This window comes from Simochromis diagramma, unplaced genomic scaffold (assembly GCF_900408965.1).
Source record: "Simochromis diagramma unplaced genomic scaffold, fSimDia1.1 OVJJ01000483.1, whole genome shotgun sequence".
NCBI lineage: Eukaryota > Metazoa > Chordata > Actinopteri > Cichliformes > Cichlidae > Simochromis > Simochromis diagramma.
In genome coordinates this window covers 6,728,883-6,747,539 of record NW_024386835.1, presented here as the reverse complement: position 1 = coordinate 6,747,539, position 18,657 = coordinate 6,728,883, and the positions used below count along the sequence as shown (strand labels likewise).

The following is an 18,657-nucleotide window of genomic DNA, read 5'->3' as shown; positions in this document are numbered from 1 at the left end:
GGTACTTGTGCTCGTTCATCTGCTGGGTTTCTGCTTCACTTGGAGCCAGCACAGGCTGCCTCTCTGGGCTAGAAGGAACCCTGCAGGCTCGGTAGAGGATTAGACAGAGGAGGAGAAGGAGGATGGCAACAAAGGTGTTGCAGGCGATGGCCACCAGTGCAGCTGTGGACAGTCCTGTGCTTCCTTCTGATTCCATATTTAAGACTGGACAGCAGTTCCCAGTGACGTTTAACCTAAATTTGAGCTTTTAAGTTGGCTCCTTGATGTCCTTAGTTCATTAGTAAGACCAAACAGCAGCATATTTATTTAGAAAGCATGAATCTATAGTAGGTGATGTCCACAGAAGAACTTAACATATATCTCCATCATATAGTTAATTATGGTAATTATTGTGGGATAAAATTAATATGTAATATGAACATCAAAGTGGAGTGTTCCCTTCCACAAAGCGCACACTGTATTGTGCAGAATTTTTAGAGAAGACAAGCACAGGAAAGTTGGCTTGCATGTGTCACTTAAGATATGAATGTTTGCTCCTCAAGGTTCTGTTTTTCCTGATAGCTTCTTTAGGGTGACACACTAGTGCTCCGACATACAGAGGAGGCTCGCAGCACTTTCTGGCAGTGATGATTTCACAATAGTCTGTATTGTCAAAACACTGCTTATGATTCCAGTAAACGCCTGCAACTGTCTGTAAGAGAGAAACAAATAGAACAATTAGGAATAATTGAACACCTGTGGAGCATGAAATGGAAAGTGGAGCACAGTATGTCTCAGTTAACTCATCAATCTTTTCAATCAGTCTCCTTCTCCTTGCTGTTCATTGTTTTATATCAGTTTTATACTATATATTAATATATGTGTAACATTTGTACTATTTTTTAATGCCATCTCCGTCTAATTAATGTCTTTTATAATAGAAGTCAGCATTTGAGAGCACACACAGGCACAGAAGAACACAGGGATGAGGATCAAAACACTGGACACATAGGCAGGATGTATAAACAAAAGATTAATTTCAGTTTGACTTGCTGTAAACCCAAATAACCATGAACACGCTCAAAAACACACAAGGAGCTGAACACAAGGACACACGAGAACAGAGGAAGCAGATAAGAGGAAGCAGGCGTAAACACAGGCTGTGCAGGCAACCTGATAAACAACAGTGATAGGGACAGGATTAGAAACAAACAGGGAACTAATTGAATACAGGTTAAGCTAACATGGGAGGCACCAACAATTAAATAAAGAGGGAAAAAAACAAAGTCTGAAGTCAAAACGATGGCATCGCTCCTCCTCCTCACAGTGTAATGAATTCAGGTCAGTCAGTGTCCTTCCATTTTGTGGACCGTTATTGTGATAATGCATCAGCTCATTTCCTTAGATGTCTCATTTCAAAATGACACAAAAACTTTGTAAAAAGATAATTAGCTCATATCTGTACCTCAGTTTTTTATTTCTTCACTAAACTTGAATTATTATTTTCAGTAAAATATAGTCCTAGAGAGTGTATTTTAAAATAAAACTCATATATCTCAAAGGCTGGATCTTGTGATCTGTGTCAGGATAGGTAATGTGGATTCGAAGATCAGGTTCATGACTTTTTACTTGATGATCAATGATCCTTTTGAGCCATTTGAGAAAGAAAACTTGAGGAAAGCCTTTGCAAGAATACTGACTCCAAAAAATGCTCTCTTCATGACTGAACTGATGGCAATTTTGATTTGACTTTGATTTTTCAAAAAAAAAAAAGCCATTCAAACTGTAATCCAGCATGCTAATTTTTTACTACTACACAATATGGTTTGTTTCTACTCTTTACACACTTATTAACCAAATTAATCATCATTTTTAGTAAACAGAAAAGCACACTGTATTGCCTGAACAGACAGAAATCCCCTACTTTGAGGAAGAAGTGAGAAAGAGTGTTCAGTAAGACTGTTGACTTAAAAAAAAAAAAAGATTAAAAAATCACCAGAGTAAATTTTACTGTATCATATAATAAGTCACCTTGTTTCCCCAAGAACAGTCAACTAAACTTAGAAGGTGGATTCCAGATATCTTCTTTATTGTGAGTATTAATATATTATATATAAAGTACTATTACCAAGGATTTTCTCAGTTAACCATGCAGAACAATGGTACTGTAGTGGTATATTGAACTTACTTTCAAAACAAATGCTGAACCTCAACACTAGCTCATAAATGCTACTGGTAAACACTAAATCATTACTGGCCAGAGGATTCTTGGGCAAGGTAGCTAGGTAAACCTCACCACTGTTTTCAATCATGCAAACACTAAAAACAACACATCTACAAGGTCTAAACTCAAAATTACTGAAATAGCATTATATCGGTCATGATGGTTAGCCACCCCTGGTATGAATGGAACATCTGTTTGGAGCTATATGAAAGCCTTCCCTTCCAGCTGAGTGGCTACGCAGGCAGCGAAAGGGAGCATATGCTCCATTTGTACACAATTATGCACACCATATCTACTGTGTTAAGCTTAAATTTTATACAGCCGCCGCTAGGTTGATGCAAATTGATCGCAGGCCACTGTAGCTTCACATGCACCAGCTCTGCTTGCACACGAGAATTCGATTTCATCTGGCTCCACAACCACAGCTAATAGAGTTAGCGCTGCTTTTGAAGCAATAATATCAGTTTGTGATTGTTACTAATCCAAATCAACCAATGGACTGTGCATTCCTACTAATCGCATTCTGTTTCCCTGCATAACTCACATGCTACAAGCTCGCTGCACACTGTGCACTTTGATTCACCAAAATAAAGTTGTGGTAACCTACTCTCTCCCCCTCTCTCTCTCTCTTTCTCACACATACATGCATACATGGTTGCTGTGCTCATCTTTCTTGACAACTGAATATCTTTAATAAAGGTGGACCATTTGCTAATGTAGATGCACATTAACCAGACAGAAATTCACTCCCATTATTTTCCCATTTGGAGGATTAGCATGTCAATATGTTTACACTGCAAAAGCACTTACCAGTGAACAGTGAACTTATGTTGCACGTGAATAGTGTTGTCTGGAAGATCGCTTTTTGAATCTTGTTACTTTCTAAAAACATGAAAATTCATTTTATTTGTGAATATTTTATTGTAAATGAAACACGTCACTTCATTTTACTCATTGCTATCATCAGTGCCGTGTAAAAGCACAGAGGCATCTAGAGTTTAAGGCACTACAATCGTCGCTCATCACTGATCTTGGTATTTGAGGCCTGTCCTGATCTTTGCTCTGCATTCTCAAGTTAGTGCTGAATAGCATGAGTACAGCCACTTCCCGTGAGGAAAAAAACGCCTCTTCAAACCCAGTGAATCACATGGATATAACCCTCTGTGTGTTATTCACGTGACTCAGTTGAATCTAGCATGATTTCTATCAGTCAGTCTTAAATCTGCTTGTCTCTCAACTATTGAGAAGCCCTTCTAATTCCAATATCTGCATGGAAGTGACAGCGCTGTCACACCTAGACTCGCTATCACCTCTTATCAGTCTCATGTTAATCAGAGTCCCCTGCGTCAGTTGATTTCATACCCCCACATGTGCAGTTGGAGACCTGGCTGCCTGCAGAGTGTGACAGGTGGATCTGATAAAGTCACAGAGCATTTGATCTGGATTTGGTGCAGCCTTCAATCCTCAGGTGGAAAGGAAGCTCCATTTTTTTCACTCTTTAGTGATTAAGGAGGATACCTCAGTCACAACTGGTGATCTCCCCCTGATCTCATAACTCGCTGCGTACTTAAATAGCACCAACTGGCCCCAGTCCTATGGAAAACATAATTCTAATAACAATCTTAACTTCAAAACACTAAGAATGTTAAGACTTTCAAATTTGTTTTTATCACACTATGTGTTGTTATGGAGCAAAGTCTTACATTCACAGTAGTTGCACACTTACCCGACACACTGAGGCATCAGTTTTTCTACTGTTCTTTGAATAAATATCCCAGCGTATAAGTCAGCCATCTTCCATTATTCACATGGATAACAGTTCCTTCTCCAGCTGTCTGCCATTCTCTGCTCTCTCCTCTGTCTCCCCTGTTTCTTTTCCTTCTCCACCTGCTCCGCTGCACTACAGACAACTGAAGACGAGGCAGGACTGCGCACTGTCTGCCAGAGAGCTCTCCAACAGCAGAGATTCAGAGGGGCGAGAGGGAGAGAGAGAGCGCGAGAGGAGGGGCTGTGCAAGTGGATGTCAGCAGTGATATCAAGCGTAGGGAGAGGGGAATGGTTTGGATGTAATTACACAGGCCTCCTGCTGCAGACAGGAGGAGGGGGTGTGAAGGTTGTTACGGGGAACAAGCAAAGCTGCCTGTCAGACAAAACAATGACTTCTGCCTTGCATCGCAGTTCACAGTATGGCCAAACAAATAATTTCAGCTGTCAAAAGCAGGAAACTGGGAATCAAACAAGGAGAACCTAAATTAAGACTCAATCATAGACATGGTTTGTGGAACTCCGAGCACAATGCTCATAACTAATCTTCTAATTGGAAAGTGTCCAGCAGCACCTTGTCCACTTTGATCCTACAAGTGTCCCTGACCCCGTGGAGTGTAATAGTGATCCATTTATGTTTTTTTAATATGATTTACTCCAAGTGGAAAAAAAATAAACTTTTAAGTCAGAACATATGTTCTCTTCTTTTGCAGCTTATCTCAATACTACAATCTAAGTGACAACATATCACTGCGGTTGAAAATTCCTGTAAGTAACAGTATCATATGAGCTGCATTAACACAGAGATGTAGTCAAGACTACTAAATATCTGAATAAGCAGAGTGAGACAATCAGTAATGCAGCATTTGTGGCGCACACAGCATACCCTCATGTAACAAGACACCAAACGAGGAGATCGTGTTCTGTTGCAAAAACAGGTTTCTGCTGCAGATTCGGTCAAATTGTTCCATCTCGTGATCTTTTATTGTTCAGGTTACTCCAAGTTTGACACGTTTGAGGTCAGTGTGGTGTAAGAAGTATTTATAGCAATGTATGATGGGTTTACTTGATTAAACTTGTCTGATTACAGCCAATTCTGGTTGATAGAATCGTAATGTTACAGTTTGCTGTGGATGACTAAGCGCACGTTAACGTTAACACATTTCAGTCAGACTAATATAAAAGAATCCGTCCTCTGTTTTCATGGCTCACTGTCAGAAGCTAGAGACACTAGAGCATTTAGCTTGGGGCCCCTCTGCAGGACAAAAGAATAATGACAGGGCAAACAAATGTGATTACTGCTGGCTTTAGGGTGCTGCTTTGGACCTGTGTTGCAAAAGGAATTGTGGAGTCATTGTCAGATTTTACCATGCTTACAAAAGCATCTGCATTGTGCAGTAACTGATTTCGTATCTATTTTCTGTTTGCTTTTCTGTATACTGTTGGCGATTCACCTGATTAGGACCCAGTATGTTGAAAATGTTATGGCTTTTCAGTCTACAAGGTGTTGCTTTCAGTGTGTGGACAATACGCACTTGTCCTATTAATGGCTTCTCTTTCAAACAACATGCCGCATATTGTCAGATTAAATATTTGTGCCTTGTAATTTACAGATCTAATTTTAGTCTTGCTGTTGCGCTTTTAAACATCACGACATGTAGTTCGTAAGGCTTTCAATTTCTGCTGACTGTTGTCCAGATAGCAGTGCGCTGTGCTGCACAATCTTGAGAACTGTTTAGGAGAGATAAAGTTGTATAACTTTCTCTGTGTCTTTCACGCTGACCTGCAGTGTGGCTTTTCCACCTCTGTTTAATGCGCATTTGTATTTCATGGTTCAGTGGGGTTACCGTTCTAATTTAAGTTTTCATTTAATTTAACGAAATACCCAAAAAAGCACAGTTATCCTTAAATAAGGTGTTCATGAAGTCATTGTTTCAGTCGCATGCTGCTTCCTGAATGTACTGAAAGTTTGACTTTGTCTGTGGTGTGTCTCATTTTTTTCAGCAGTCAAGCAGTGTAAGATTTAAGTATTTTAAAATGTACTTCTATCACTTTGGTGTGCCACTTTTTATGTGTAATGTATGCAATACATCGTCATGTTTGTCTCTGAATAGAAGTTACAGCCTTTGCATGATAATTTTTGTAATTTCCTGGAGCACAGATACTTGGGGGCTGCTGTAGCAGCGCACCGAGCCGAAACACGCCCACACACGTAGAGTTGATTAACATAACTTATCAGAATGGAACTGTAAGGCTGCAGGACGTGCAGTTCACACAAACAATCTGTTTTCAAACTGGCTGCACTTTTTAATTCAGTGAAGTCGTGCTAGTCTAAGCCTGCATTTGCCTTTGTGTAGAGTGTGATGACGTAGCAGAGATACAGGACAGCCAAGCACACCCAGTCAACTGTGCTGGCACAGTTTGTTCCCAGGTAGCACTGTGATTAATACATACATTTATGTCATCACATGCAGCGATTCCACTTTTATTTAACTGTGGTGATTGCAGTGTTGTGTGTGCTTTGGCCTTTTTAACATTGCAGGGTTTCCCTTAGAGCCCTTTTTACTAAAGTTAGGTTCAAATATGCCCCTTCACAACTTTAACCCTGAATGTTAAAAAATTATGCTTACCCAGTAGTACTGTACAGTAGTACATTATAAATCTTTGCTTTGAGTAGCAATTTGACTTCTCACACTCACACTTGGTTGTGATTCTGTTTTCCGATGGGGACATATAACACTGGCTGCTTCATCAATATCACATTTACAGTAGTGATGGTGTTTTTGAAATTAAAAACTTAAACTAGAAATGTAGCCAATGAGGTGCAATGTTGTGCTTTTCTACTTTTTAATGGTGTTTAGTTCTCAAGATTAATCGTGAACTTGCCTGTATAGCTGCATGCAATTCATACGTCCAGCTGTGAAAGTAATATATATAAATGAATGAATTTGTTCTCGTTAGATTGCTGTGGGCGATCATACAGACATGAGGATGACAGACTAATTGGAGGGAGTTTGTGTCTAAAACTGGGCTATGTGAGCAATATCCTTATAACAGGTGAACAATGGCTGCATGTTGATTTACTTGAACAAGCCTGTGGTGAGCGGATCAAATGTAAACACTGGTTCAGTCAAAGGATACAGTTCAAGGAAATCTGAACTTTTGTACAGGGGAGTTAATGTGCTAAAGACCACAAAGTTGTTTCATCTTAACTGCTTGCCCAGGTAATAAACACAGTTTAAATCTATTACTTGACCATTAGGTTGTACGGTTGCCATAAAAAGTTTTCCGTGTGGTGGAATTTAGCATCTAACTGCTCGTACGTCACACATGGTAAATGTCAACAGCCATTGTTTGTGTTCTGTGTGATCACAGTTTTCATGCACAGGACAAATTGCAGCACGTCAGAAAAAAAGTTTTTGGTTTGTGCTTAAAGTATAATATTTTTTTAATTAGTCTCAGTTGGAAAAAAAAATTGCAGGCCCATAAAAAATGAACAAAAAAATGACAATAGTATAAAAAAATGTTGACCCAAACATTTTTTTCAGCACCATTTCATAAGCCTGAGCACATTACATTATTAAATTCTTACATAACAGGGTAATCATCTCTCTCAACAACCATCCACCTAAACTACCATTAGCATCTGTAATGATCAGGACTTGGGAGTGCTTCACGAGGCCAAAGTCATTGTCGGCATAAGCAGCATCATTGTTGACGTGGGTGTCTTTGAGCTCCCCTATTAACACAGCAGACTTCTACAAATACAGGCTGACATTTTCTCAAACGACTGCAAATGTATTTTATCAAATGTGCTGACCTTCAGCGTCAACAAATTCAATTTCATTGTTAGTCAGTTAGCATTAAATGTAACGACGATGGCGTTCAAGGTAGCACTCTTCAGATATTATGGATTGTATTCAGGGTAAAGATGAGGTCAGGCCCCCAACTTTACTCATGTGTTTGATGCTCACACAGTGTCCCCGACAACATTTCCAGAAGGTAAAACTATAGCTATAAAAACCCACTGGACCTTAAATAGAGCACAGCTAACAGGCAGTCTAAGCTGTCTGGTCAAACCAGTGGAGGGTTTCACAGTGAAAGCATCACAGCAAAAATAGAGCTGCGAGAGAAATGGATATTAAAGTTCATGATCCAAATGTATCTGAAATAGGCTACTGTGTCTATTTGTTATCTATCTAGCTTATGCCATTTACCCCAAAGCATGTGACCTAATGGAATTTAAAAAGAAATTGAGGCAAAAGTCTTTAATTCTGAGAAACAGTATACATTTTGAAAATTATCAACAGTACCCATTTTTTCACCCATCCATCAGTCCCATTCTTTGGAACACAATAGAAATAATTAATTATAATCATAATTAATCAGATTTGACAGTCATTCACCATCACTAAAAGGAAGAACTGATTTGGTTTTGGTTGTCAAGGGTCAACAAAACACTTTCTTAGTTTTAACACAAGAATTAATTAATATCACAAATGTCCAATAGGATAAAAGTGGTGACATTTCATATTGAAAAGGCCATCAGTTACATCATAATGTTTGTAAAAACTCTGTAACTCAGAAAACAGATGGAAATCTCCCATTTTACCTATCCTATAGATGCATGTGGTAAGCAGTAATATTTAGGTCAGCTGTGGTGTTTAAACAATGGTAATTGGCATTCAGGTGCCCCAGAAAATAACCCCCACACAATTACATGACAGTACCAGCCTGAACTGTTGATACAAGCCATGATGGATCCATTGTCTCATGTTGTTTTACCCTAATTGTGAGCCTGTCATCCACATATTGTGGCAGAAATTGAGACTCATCGAGCTAGGAAACATTTTTCCAGTCTTCTGTTATTCAGTTCTGGTGAGCCTGTGTGAACTGTAGCTTCAGTTTCCTGTTCTTAGCTGACAGGAGTGGCACCCAGTGTGCTCTTCTGCTGCTGTAGCTGATCTGCTTCGAGGTTCAACATGTTGTACATTCAGAGATGCTCTTCTGATTCTTTACTTTTGTGCTGATCCCAGCAGATCAGCACTTTCTGAAATAGTCAGACGATATTAAATTTCAGTCATCATTAAACTATATGTGACTAAGCGGACATGAATTCAACCTGACTGGCTGGCAGATGCATGGTAGAAATTCTAGTCTTAGTATGAAAAAAGAAGAAAGGACCTTTTCGTTTTTGAATATCAGGTATCTAAATGCATATCGCTCTTTCTCTGCTTGCACAGCATCGTTCCCACAGTGATCCTATTTCATTTATTCCAACTAGATCAAACTGCTGCCGGATAGGAGGAATGTGTCATGCGATATGCACACATGAAGGGTCTATGCAGTGCTAATGGAAGCGACTTGTTTGAGTGGCCTATTTATGCGCACCTCGCATGAGTCATGGAGTGCTCTCCAAATTTACCGGCTGTAATGCGGCCAACAACACAACAGTACAGCTTCATGATGAATTATTGATGTGAATGCAAGCTGAAAAATAATATGATTCACTATTCTTGTGCAGAAGAATAAAAGCAGCGCTCTCACAAAGATGGAAGTCATAATCTCTTTTTGAGGCAACATGAAACATATAAATGGAAACTATTTTAATTAATTGTGCATGTGTGAAATTTTCTTCGGCACATATTATGGTCGTCATTTTCCTGTCACAAAGTCTGTCTTGATCCCTTGATAATCTTACAAAGTGCTTTTCAAGTCGCCTTATCCCCGCGCTCATTTTATCTTTTTTTTTTCCATCCCGTCCTTTCGCGTTTTGCTTTGGTGTGACATCAAAGAGGTTGCACTACAATCACGCTGCATTTCTCTTTCAAGTAAAGGGAGATAATAGAACAAGATTACTGCCAAAAGTGATTTGTTAAGTGCATTAGAATAACTGCTGAAACTTGGCAGCGGGCCTGTTACATCAGAGGGACTGCTATGAATTGCACCTGCAAGTAGGAGATAGGTTTGAAAGAAGAAGAAGAAAAAACACTGCAAACCAAATTGCAAACCGCAGATTTTAGTTTCTCTATATGTGGAGCATGTATGTGTAATTCGTCTCTCCCTGGGGACCAGGGAAAGCATCATTACCCTGCAGATAGTTGTGCAATATATGAAAACAGTCTGAAAGGCTTGTTTTTCAGTAGCAACAAGAAAACAGTTATGAGTCATGAGTTGAGACTGAAATGGACGTACAGGATCATGACTCTCCCGCTTAAACCCGTCTGAATCATCCCTTTATTCCCTCCCACCTTTAGGCCACTTTATGTTGCTTCATGAAAGGATGAGTTTTGTTTGACCATGTGAGAGGCTGAGCAATCTGCCACACAGAGGGCAGATCTGCTATATTTAGCTGGGCATATGCTGCGACATATCAAACTACAGGGAAAAGTCCCGGCATGGAAGGTCGTAGTTCAAGGCTCAAGTTGTGAACTTGTGAAATTCAGGGTAAATTATTGAAAAGCGATAGGTCGTAGGGTCTAACAGGGTGCAGACATAGAGATCTCAAATGCATGTAACATGATGCTTGGTTTGAGTTTACTTTTATGTGATTGTAATGCCAAATTTTACTCAGTCGTGACAGACCACACAGGAAGCTGTTGTTGCACATGTCAGCTAACGCAACTGCAGCAATAGCTCTTCGGTCAACAAGACAGAATAATTAAACAAGTGGCAAGAAATGTCTGGAACTGATTTTAATACACATATATTTTTAAAAATGCATTTAGGCAGCAGGCTCGTGCGAACACAGCTGAAGAAAAAGAGTAAACACCAAATGCCAAATATTCTAACATCCAGTCCAAATATGGGGCAAGTCCCCCCAAAATATTACAAGATACTTTATTTCCCATTGTGTAGTATCTTCATGAGTTCTCTCATCAGACCCTTCCTGTCTGGTAAATGCAAGCAACTTTTAAACCTCACAGCCTAAGTTTGTAACACATCTTTAAGTCTCATGCAAAAACAAAAAAAATACAATAAAAAAACCAGCAATTGTAGATAATCATAAACACGAGGCACAAAGTCAGGGATATAACTTGTAATATAATTTTTCCAGCATTGGTTTACATTTATATTAACTGCTGTGTTTATAATCAATCATCACACTAGGCAAATAAAGCTACAGAAGCAGAACTTGTGACTGGATTTGATTTCACAATTGTGTGTTTTAACATTTCTGTCATCAGAGGAAAAATTAATTTATTCTTCTTATGAATTATTTATTCTTCCAAAAGTCTCTGTGTGAACCATGGTGGCCGCCGATACGCTGCACTGCGATACACATATTTCACATGCTCTTTGTAACTGCTACAGGAATGAAAATAACATTTGTTTGTTTACACAACAATTTTCATAATAATTCCAGGTTTGATGCACAGCAGGGGATTATCTATAAATACAGTGAAGCTAATTAAGACACTCTGTGTTCTTAAAAAGGTCAATTGGGCTTCTACCTCGGAGAGATACATTTGTAAGTTATACTCTACACGCCTAAATTATTTTCATATTTCATTGTTATCAGTTGTTGTCTGTTCAGATTCTTTATCCACCATTGTGGTTTAACATAACTGGTTTTATTATCATTAAAGAAGGCATTACGTTCAGGATCTTTATCACTCGAGCTATGAGCAACAGTAAACAGTGGATTGTTTACACCTTTGTGGAAAGCTGCCTTTTGCAATCAAATCTGGAAAGACATTAGTCACTGAAGTGTATACGCCCACCAGATTTTACATTCACTGCTTTTTTGTAAGGAACAACATAGACAGTAAAGTAAGCACTGTACAGGCTAAAGTAAACATGAGGTGAGTCTGAATCCTTTCGTTGGCACCTGAGCTCGTAATGAGTCTTCAACTCTCTGCTCTCTCTGCATCCACTGCACTAAAAATCCATCTGCAACACAAAGTACATTAAATGAATGACTAATTTTTCTATATTATATGTAGTGGTGAATAGTCAGTAGTGGCAAGTCTCCCATGTACAATTAAATCTATATATTATATTTATTCGATATACATTACATGTTGTATACTGCTCCAAAAATTAAAGGTACACTCTGTAATCAGAGTATTGATCTGGTCAGTTAAGTAGCAGAAGCTTTTGTTAATTAGTTTCAGCTGCTTTGATGTTAATTAAATTAACAGCAGGTACACAACAGGGACAACAGTCAAAACAGGATTTTTTTTATTACTAAACAAAGATGTTGGACTGCTTTCTTCCATTTGCACCATATCTCTAAAATTAGAAATATCCCGTCTCAGAGTGACGCTGAAAAACTTCATGCATTTATTACTTCCAGGCTGGACTACTGTAATTTTTTATTATCAAGATGTCCTAAAAACTCCCTGAAAAGCCTTCAGCTAATCCAAAATGCTGCAGTAAAAGTACTGACAGGGACTAGAAAGAGAGAGCAGATTTCTCCTGTTTTGGCTTCCCTTCATTGGCTTCCTGTTAAATCCAGAATTCAAAATCCTGCTCCTCACATACAAGGTCGTAAATATTTAGGCCCATCTTGTCTTAATGACCTTGTAGTACCATATCACCCTATTAGAGCACTTTGCTCTCAGACTGCAGGCTTGTTGTTCCTAGAGTATTTAAAAGTAGAATGGGAGGCAGAGCCTTCAGTTTTCAGGCCCCTCTTCTGTGGAACCAGCTTCCAGTTTGGATTTGGGAGACAGACACTATCTCTACTTTTAAGATTAGGCTTAAAACTTTCCTTTTTGCTAAAGAATATAGGTAGGGTTGGACCAGGTGACCCTGAATCCTCCCTTAGTTATGCTGCCATAGGTGTAGGCTGCTGGGGGATTCCCATGATGCACTGAGTATTTCTTCTTCCATCACCTTTCTCACTCACTATGTGTTTATACACCTCTCTGCATCGAATCATACTTGTTATTAATTTCTGTCTTTCTTCCACAGCATGTCTTTTGTGCCCTCTTTCTCCCCTCACCTCAACCAGTCGGAGCAGATGGCCCCGCCCCTCCCTGAGCCTGGTTCTGCTGGAGGTTTCTTCCTGTTAAAAGGGAGTTTTTCCTTCCCACTGTGGCCAAAGCGCTTGCTCATAGGCGATCGTATAATTGTTGGGTTTTTCTCTGTATGTACTATTGTAGGGTCCACCTTACAATATAATGCACCTTTAGGCGCCTTCAGCATAGCCTCAAAAGCTTGGAGGAGAATCCAGGAGAGCTGGACCGGGCTGTAGAAGGTCCTTAGCCCGTCAGCAGGAGTAACTGCTCGATTGTGCAAGAAGAAACAGAATGAGGACTACAGAATGACCTCCAGCAGCCCACTGGTGTGAATATCTCTGACCAAACAATCAGAAACAGTTGTCATGAGGGTGGCTTGAGGGCCTGACGTCCTCTAGTGGGCCCTGTGCTCACTGCCCAATATCATGAAGCACACCTGGCATTTAGCCTAAAATACTGGAATTGCCAGGTTCACCACTGGCGCCGTGTGCTTTTCACAGATTAGAGCAGGTTTACCCTGAGCACATGTGACAGACATGAAAGGGTCTGGAGAAGCCTGAAAAATGTTATGCTGCCTGTAACAATTTTCAGCATAAGTAGTTTGGTGGTGGGTCAGTGATGGTCTGGCGAGGCATATCCATCAAGGGACACGCAGACTTCTACAGACTATGCAACGGCATCCTGACTGCCATTAGGTATCAGGATGAAATGCTTGGACACATTTCAGACCTTATATTGGTGCAGTGTTCTGGGTTCCTCCTGGTGTACGATAATGCCCAGGCTCATATGGTGAGAGTATGCAGGCAGTTCCCTGGAAGGAATTGATACCACTAACTGGCCACCACACTTGCCTGATCTAAATCCAACAGATCACCTCTGGGACATTATGTTTCAGACAATCCAGTGCCACCAGATTGCATCTCAGACTGTCCACAGTTTCAGTGATGTCCTAATCCAGATCTTCCAATCTCATTGGAAGCATGCCCTGATGTTGTCAGGCACGCATACAAGCACGTGGGGGGCTACACGAGCTACTCAGTACCATCAAACGATGTGGCGTCCTTTAATTCCTAACACATTAGATCTAAATGTTCCTTTAAATTTTTTTGAGCAGTGTATATTATATATATTTAATGTGACCTTTTGCTCTGTAATATTAAGGTTCCAATAAAAGATTAGGCTTGTATTTGTCACCCTCATTCAAGTCAAGTCAAAAATCATTGACTTGACTTTCACTAATACGCATGACAATAATAATAGTACTAACATAACTCATGAAATTAGCTATGTGTAGGGTCATGTCTGAAGTTATAGTTGCAATATTCCAATATAAAGTTTTTAGAAATTCGCTTGAGAAGTTTTTATGTGTGGTAACAGTGCTGAGGCTGTCTTACTGTGGTAAAATGAACAGTGCAGGAGATGGCGATGATGAGAAGCCCGATGATGACTGAGGCAATAGCCACGTAGAGCGCGTTCCTGCCCAGCCGCCTGGAGCCTTCGTAGTCTCCGCTGTAATAACTGTTTCTAGACTGGAAGAGAGAAATCACTGTAAAGAGTAAAAACTCACCGGCAAACCTGCTAAAAACACAAAATGTGGTACGCAGAGCTCTCTGAAAAGTCTACGAAAAAAGTTTAATCAGTGGTTTTGTTTTTTGTTTTTTTTTATTTGCCAAGTGAAAGTTTATTTCCATCAACAGGCAGCATGAAAATGTAATTTTCCAAAGCAGAAGATGAAGTAAGTTTGTTTGATGGGCAGAGCAGGTGTCTGTGTGACTGGGTTACATCTTAGGGTCCAGCACATCAGAACACTGTGTAAGCATTTAAAGCAGCCTGGACAAGAACATGTTTCATTTCTCTCTGACTCATTATTTCCTTAATGTTAGAGCACAGAGCATGCATAGTCTAACACAGAGGCGTGGGCAATTCATTCTCCCAAGGGGCCACGTGACACACTGGAACTGTTGTGGAAGACCAGAGCAATAAGCTGAACTCTGCTCAGTATTTATCTCTTTATAAACTGCTACTGGTAAGAGTAGATGCTACTATCAGTCGTTAGCTGTGGGCTCTTGGGAAAATTAATTGCCCGCCCATGGTCTGACATGATATTAAAACCCCATCAAGTTTTATTGTTTATACTTACCATGATAGAGAAGACCAAAGCCACAATGTTGACGGGGTATGCAGGACAAAAGCATGTAAAAATGGTCAAACAAAGGTAGCTTTGAAGAGGTGGTGGTAGTTCCTCTACATAACCACTGTCGAAAAATTCGCTCCCACTTAAGGAGCTCTTTAACTGTGGATTTAGCACTCCAAGTGCCATCGAATCTGACAGCGAGAGGTGAAAAACCGAAATTTAAAAATGTTACAGAAAAAACAGAAGCTAAAAGAGTGTTCTAAATACAGCAGGAGGGCGTTTAAGTCTAACTTTTAACTTTGGAAAAAAATAATGAAACCAACAGCTTAAAACTCAGCTTGAAAAGTCTGGTCTTGTATACCGGGTCTAATCCTTCCTCAAAGCTGGGAAAAAATGAAGTTTGTAGGGAGAGAAGGCGAAGCAGAGCTGGGAGAGGATCACTAACCCTGCTGGCCTCCATCCAGAACTCTGACCCTGATAGAAGTGTGAGGGATCAGACTGTTTACCACTGCTGGCAGCCCACACAAACATAGTCACTGCACTGCAAGATGGATTCATGTTGTTAGCACAGCACGACACATGCATGGAACTTCTGATGAAACAATGCACCCTGTTTTTTAGTTTGTCGGGTTAAAGACCGTGAAAATTATGAATATTGGAACAAGTCCTTCAGGCATATTCACTGTATTTGTTTACTCTGTCAACTCTATCCATGCAGTTTTGGTGAAAGTTCTGTTGTTAAATTTGCTACTGAAGGGAAGTCTATGAATACTTCAACCCACCAAAATTGGGAGGATTTTCATAGACTACAGGTAAAAGTGGATGCAGACTTCTTGCAAGACTTCTTGTTGTTTCGTTCAGTAGTCTACAGGAGTCTTTGTGGTGGGTCAAAATGTAACTTTGTTATTCTGCACTCGTAGTTCTATCAAGTGTGACAAGATACCCAACACCACTGGCTGAAATGTAGCCCCAAACCATGACAGAGCCTCCACCATGCCTGACAGATTTTCATACCAGTTGTTTTTTCTCTGTTTTCCTTCCTTAAAAATGGCTTCTTGACAGCTTTCCTTCTACTGAGACCATTTCTGATGAGGCTTCAGCTAACAGTAGATCAAGATCTGTATCTCTTAGGTCCTATGTCAGGTCTTGGCTGAATTGTTTTTTATAGACATGACTTTCAGGTATTATTCATCTGCTGTAGATAGTTCTTTAGGCCACTTCCTTTTTTGTCCTCCACCGCTTTCAACAAATTTTTTACAGACATGCAGCACACCTTGCTGAGATATGCCAAGTTTTCAGATAATAACGGCTTGGGAATCACGGTGTTGGTGCTAAAATATGTCTATGTCTGTCAATCTATGTTATCTTTGGTATTTTTTATAGAGTCAACTAAAAAATGGGAACGAATTATGTGTTTTTGTGACAGGCTGCTAGTAACAATGTGCCTAAAGATAGGATTCTCTGTTACTCATCACTGGAGTTAGGTGGAGTTTATATGTTGGAATGACTCACAGTCCAGCGTTTAGTAGTTTAAATTAACACAGACCAAAATGTTTTTCGCACCAGGCTGCAAACATGTTTATCCCTACTGTAAGGTTGTGCATTTGATTAAGGGAGCGAATGCAGCGTCAAATGGCCATTCTGTGAACTGCAACTTTTGGCACTCATGTTTTGGCTTCATTTTTCAGCCTCAGCAGTTGAAGTTTGGCAGTTATATACGCCGACTATTTGTGCCAGTATACCAATTTAAGAGGCGGCATTTGCTCTTAAGATTTCAAACACGCAGGTCAGTTCACATGACTTCAGTGCGCATGTGAACAAATGTTGGGTTAAAAAAAAAAGGAGTCACAAACACTTTAGAATAATTTATTAGGATTTTCAAATTGAAACTGTCAGGAAAAAAAACAAAGAAAAAAAAAGAAGAAAAAAAAAGAAAAGCATTGCTGTAAAGCTTGGCGGGGGACAGCCCAAATCTTAAACTTTAACCGAGCTCATGTAGAGCTACAAACTCCATTCAAAGCATTGGCCCTTTTCCTTACAACAGCACAACAAAAGACATCATTAAAATCAATATACAAGGGGAACAAGATCTCAAAACAGAAAAATATAGTTTCTTTTTTTTCTGAAAATAAGTCTTAATGCCGCAGAATTATCCACTTGTCGTCTGCTATTACCAATAATAGTACTATTTTCATTTGTAAGGTAAAAAATAACTTATTGCTTTATTGTAAGTTAAAAAGTTACAGTGTTGGTGTCCAGCAGTAGTTTTTTTTTTTTTTCTTTTATCATGTCCCAGCCCGTCTGACAGAGGAACTACTGGCTGGATCAGGAAGTTTTCTGCTGTGCTGAACATCAAACAGGCTGCAGCAAGAAGGCTGAACAAACAGGCTACTTGTTTTTGCAAAGGTTGAATTTGTTCCAGCTTTTTGACTTTTCCTGCCAGCCAGCGCCGTCTTGTACTGAGGCCCCCGTATCAGAGCCGACTGGGAGCGAGACCCTGTTCCATTTCTGGTTCCCTGCCCAAAACCCTGTCTGTTCACCACCACACTGAGCAGCAACTATATATAAACAGTTATCTGTTGGTTCCAGAGGTGCACAAATTTATTAAAACGAAGTGTGGAATGGGAGAGAGTCAGGGGGGAGAAGAGCAGATGAACCCAAATGGAGCAGGGCAAACGTTCTGTTTTTTTTTTTTCAGTACCAAAGGAAAAAAAGGCAAAACGCTCCTTCGCTGACGAAAGTAGTTCCATATTACACCTTGATGTATGCGCACAAACACTCACTCGCACGCACGCACGCACACAGACGCAATCACATGCACCTTCAATAGTGATAAGAGGAAAGAACATGATCGTGATTTTTCTACAACTGCTTCTCTGAGAATGTCCTTCATTTGTTTGTCACGGTGGAGAACACCGCATAAAAGAATTTTCTTAAAAGAAATAAAATAAACAAAAACATTAAGAAGAGAAACGCGCAAAAAAATATATATATAATATTTTCAAAAATCAGGAAGTGAAGTCAAGTCCCGAATCGCCAGAAACCCCTTATTTCTCCTGTTTTAAAGTTGTTAATCATCCAAAGTCCCATCGTGGTTTCATAAACTGTTTTCCACGAAGACGCAAGAGACAAATTCGCTTATTTTTCTCTCTCTCTTTTTTTTTTTTGAAAGACTTAAAGCAAACAAACAAAAATATGACCTGGTAACAAACAAACAAAAATGTGTCAACTGAAAAAAATATGTCAGACAAGCTCCTGGAAGTTTATTCGCCAACAGCTATCCTGGATAGCGTTGCGCTGAAGTGACGCTAGAGTGGACTGCCCCACAGTGTACACATAATGGCGTATGCATACCCATAAAAGTAGTGAGATGACCGCAGAGAGTAGTAAATGACATCCAGTCAAATTGCTGTTAACCCTTTTCCAAACCAACCAATGACATGCCAGCCGGTTCAGTGACCCCTCCCTCCCACACCCATCCCACACCCACCCTACCTCACCCAATGTCTATTTACAATATTTTACAGGAAGACATAAAAACATTGCTTTAAAACCAATTACAGAATAAAATACCTTACAGATTATTATGT

At 39.8% G+C, this 18,657-nt stretch overlaps 1 protein-coding gene across 1 annotated transcript; it reads right to left on the bottom strand.

The window, feature by feature from the left end:
• Positions 1–10,793: 10,793 nt before the first annotated feature.
• LOC120731820 (transmembrane protein 233-like) lies at positions 10,794–18,545 on the bottom strand. Its single transcript, XM_040029091.1, has 3 exons — positions 15,074–18,545; positions 14,328–14,462; positions 10,794–11,860 (listed from the first exon to the last, which is right to left on the bottom strand). The coding sequence occupies exons 1-3, from the start codon at positions 15,251–15,253 to the stop codon at positions 11,849–11,851; spliced, it is 327 nt and encodes a 108-aa protein (XP_039885025.1). The 5' UTR covers positions 15,254–18,545; the 3' UTR covers positions 10,794–11,848.
• Positions 18,546–18,657: the final 112 nt, after the last annotated feature.

Coding starts and splice junctions, on each gene's coding strand:
- LOC120731820 (XM_040029091.1), bottom strand. CDS start 15,253: ATGGCACTTGGAGTGCTAAATCCACAGTTAAAGAGCTCCTTAAGTGGG. Junction 14,463..15,073: donor CTTTGGTCTTCTCTATCATG/GTAAGTATAAAC, acceptor TCTCTCTTCCAG/TCTAGAAACAGTTATTACAG.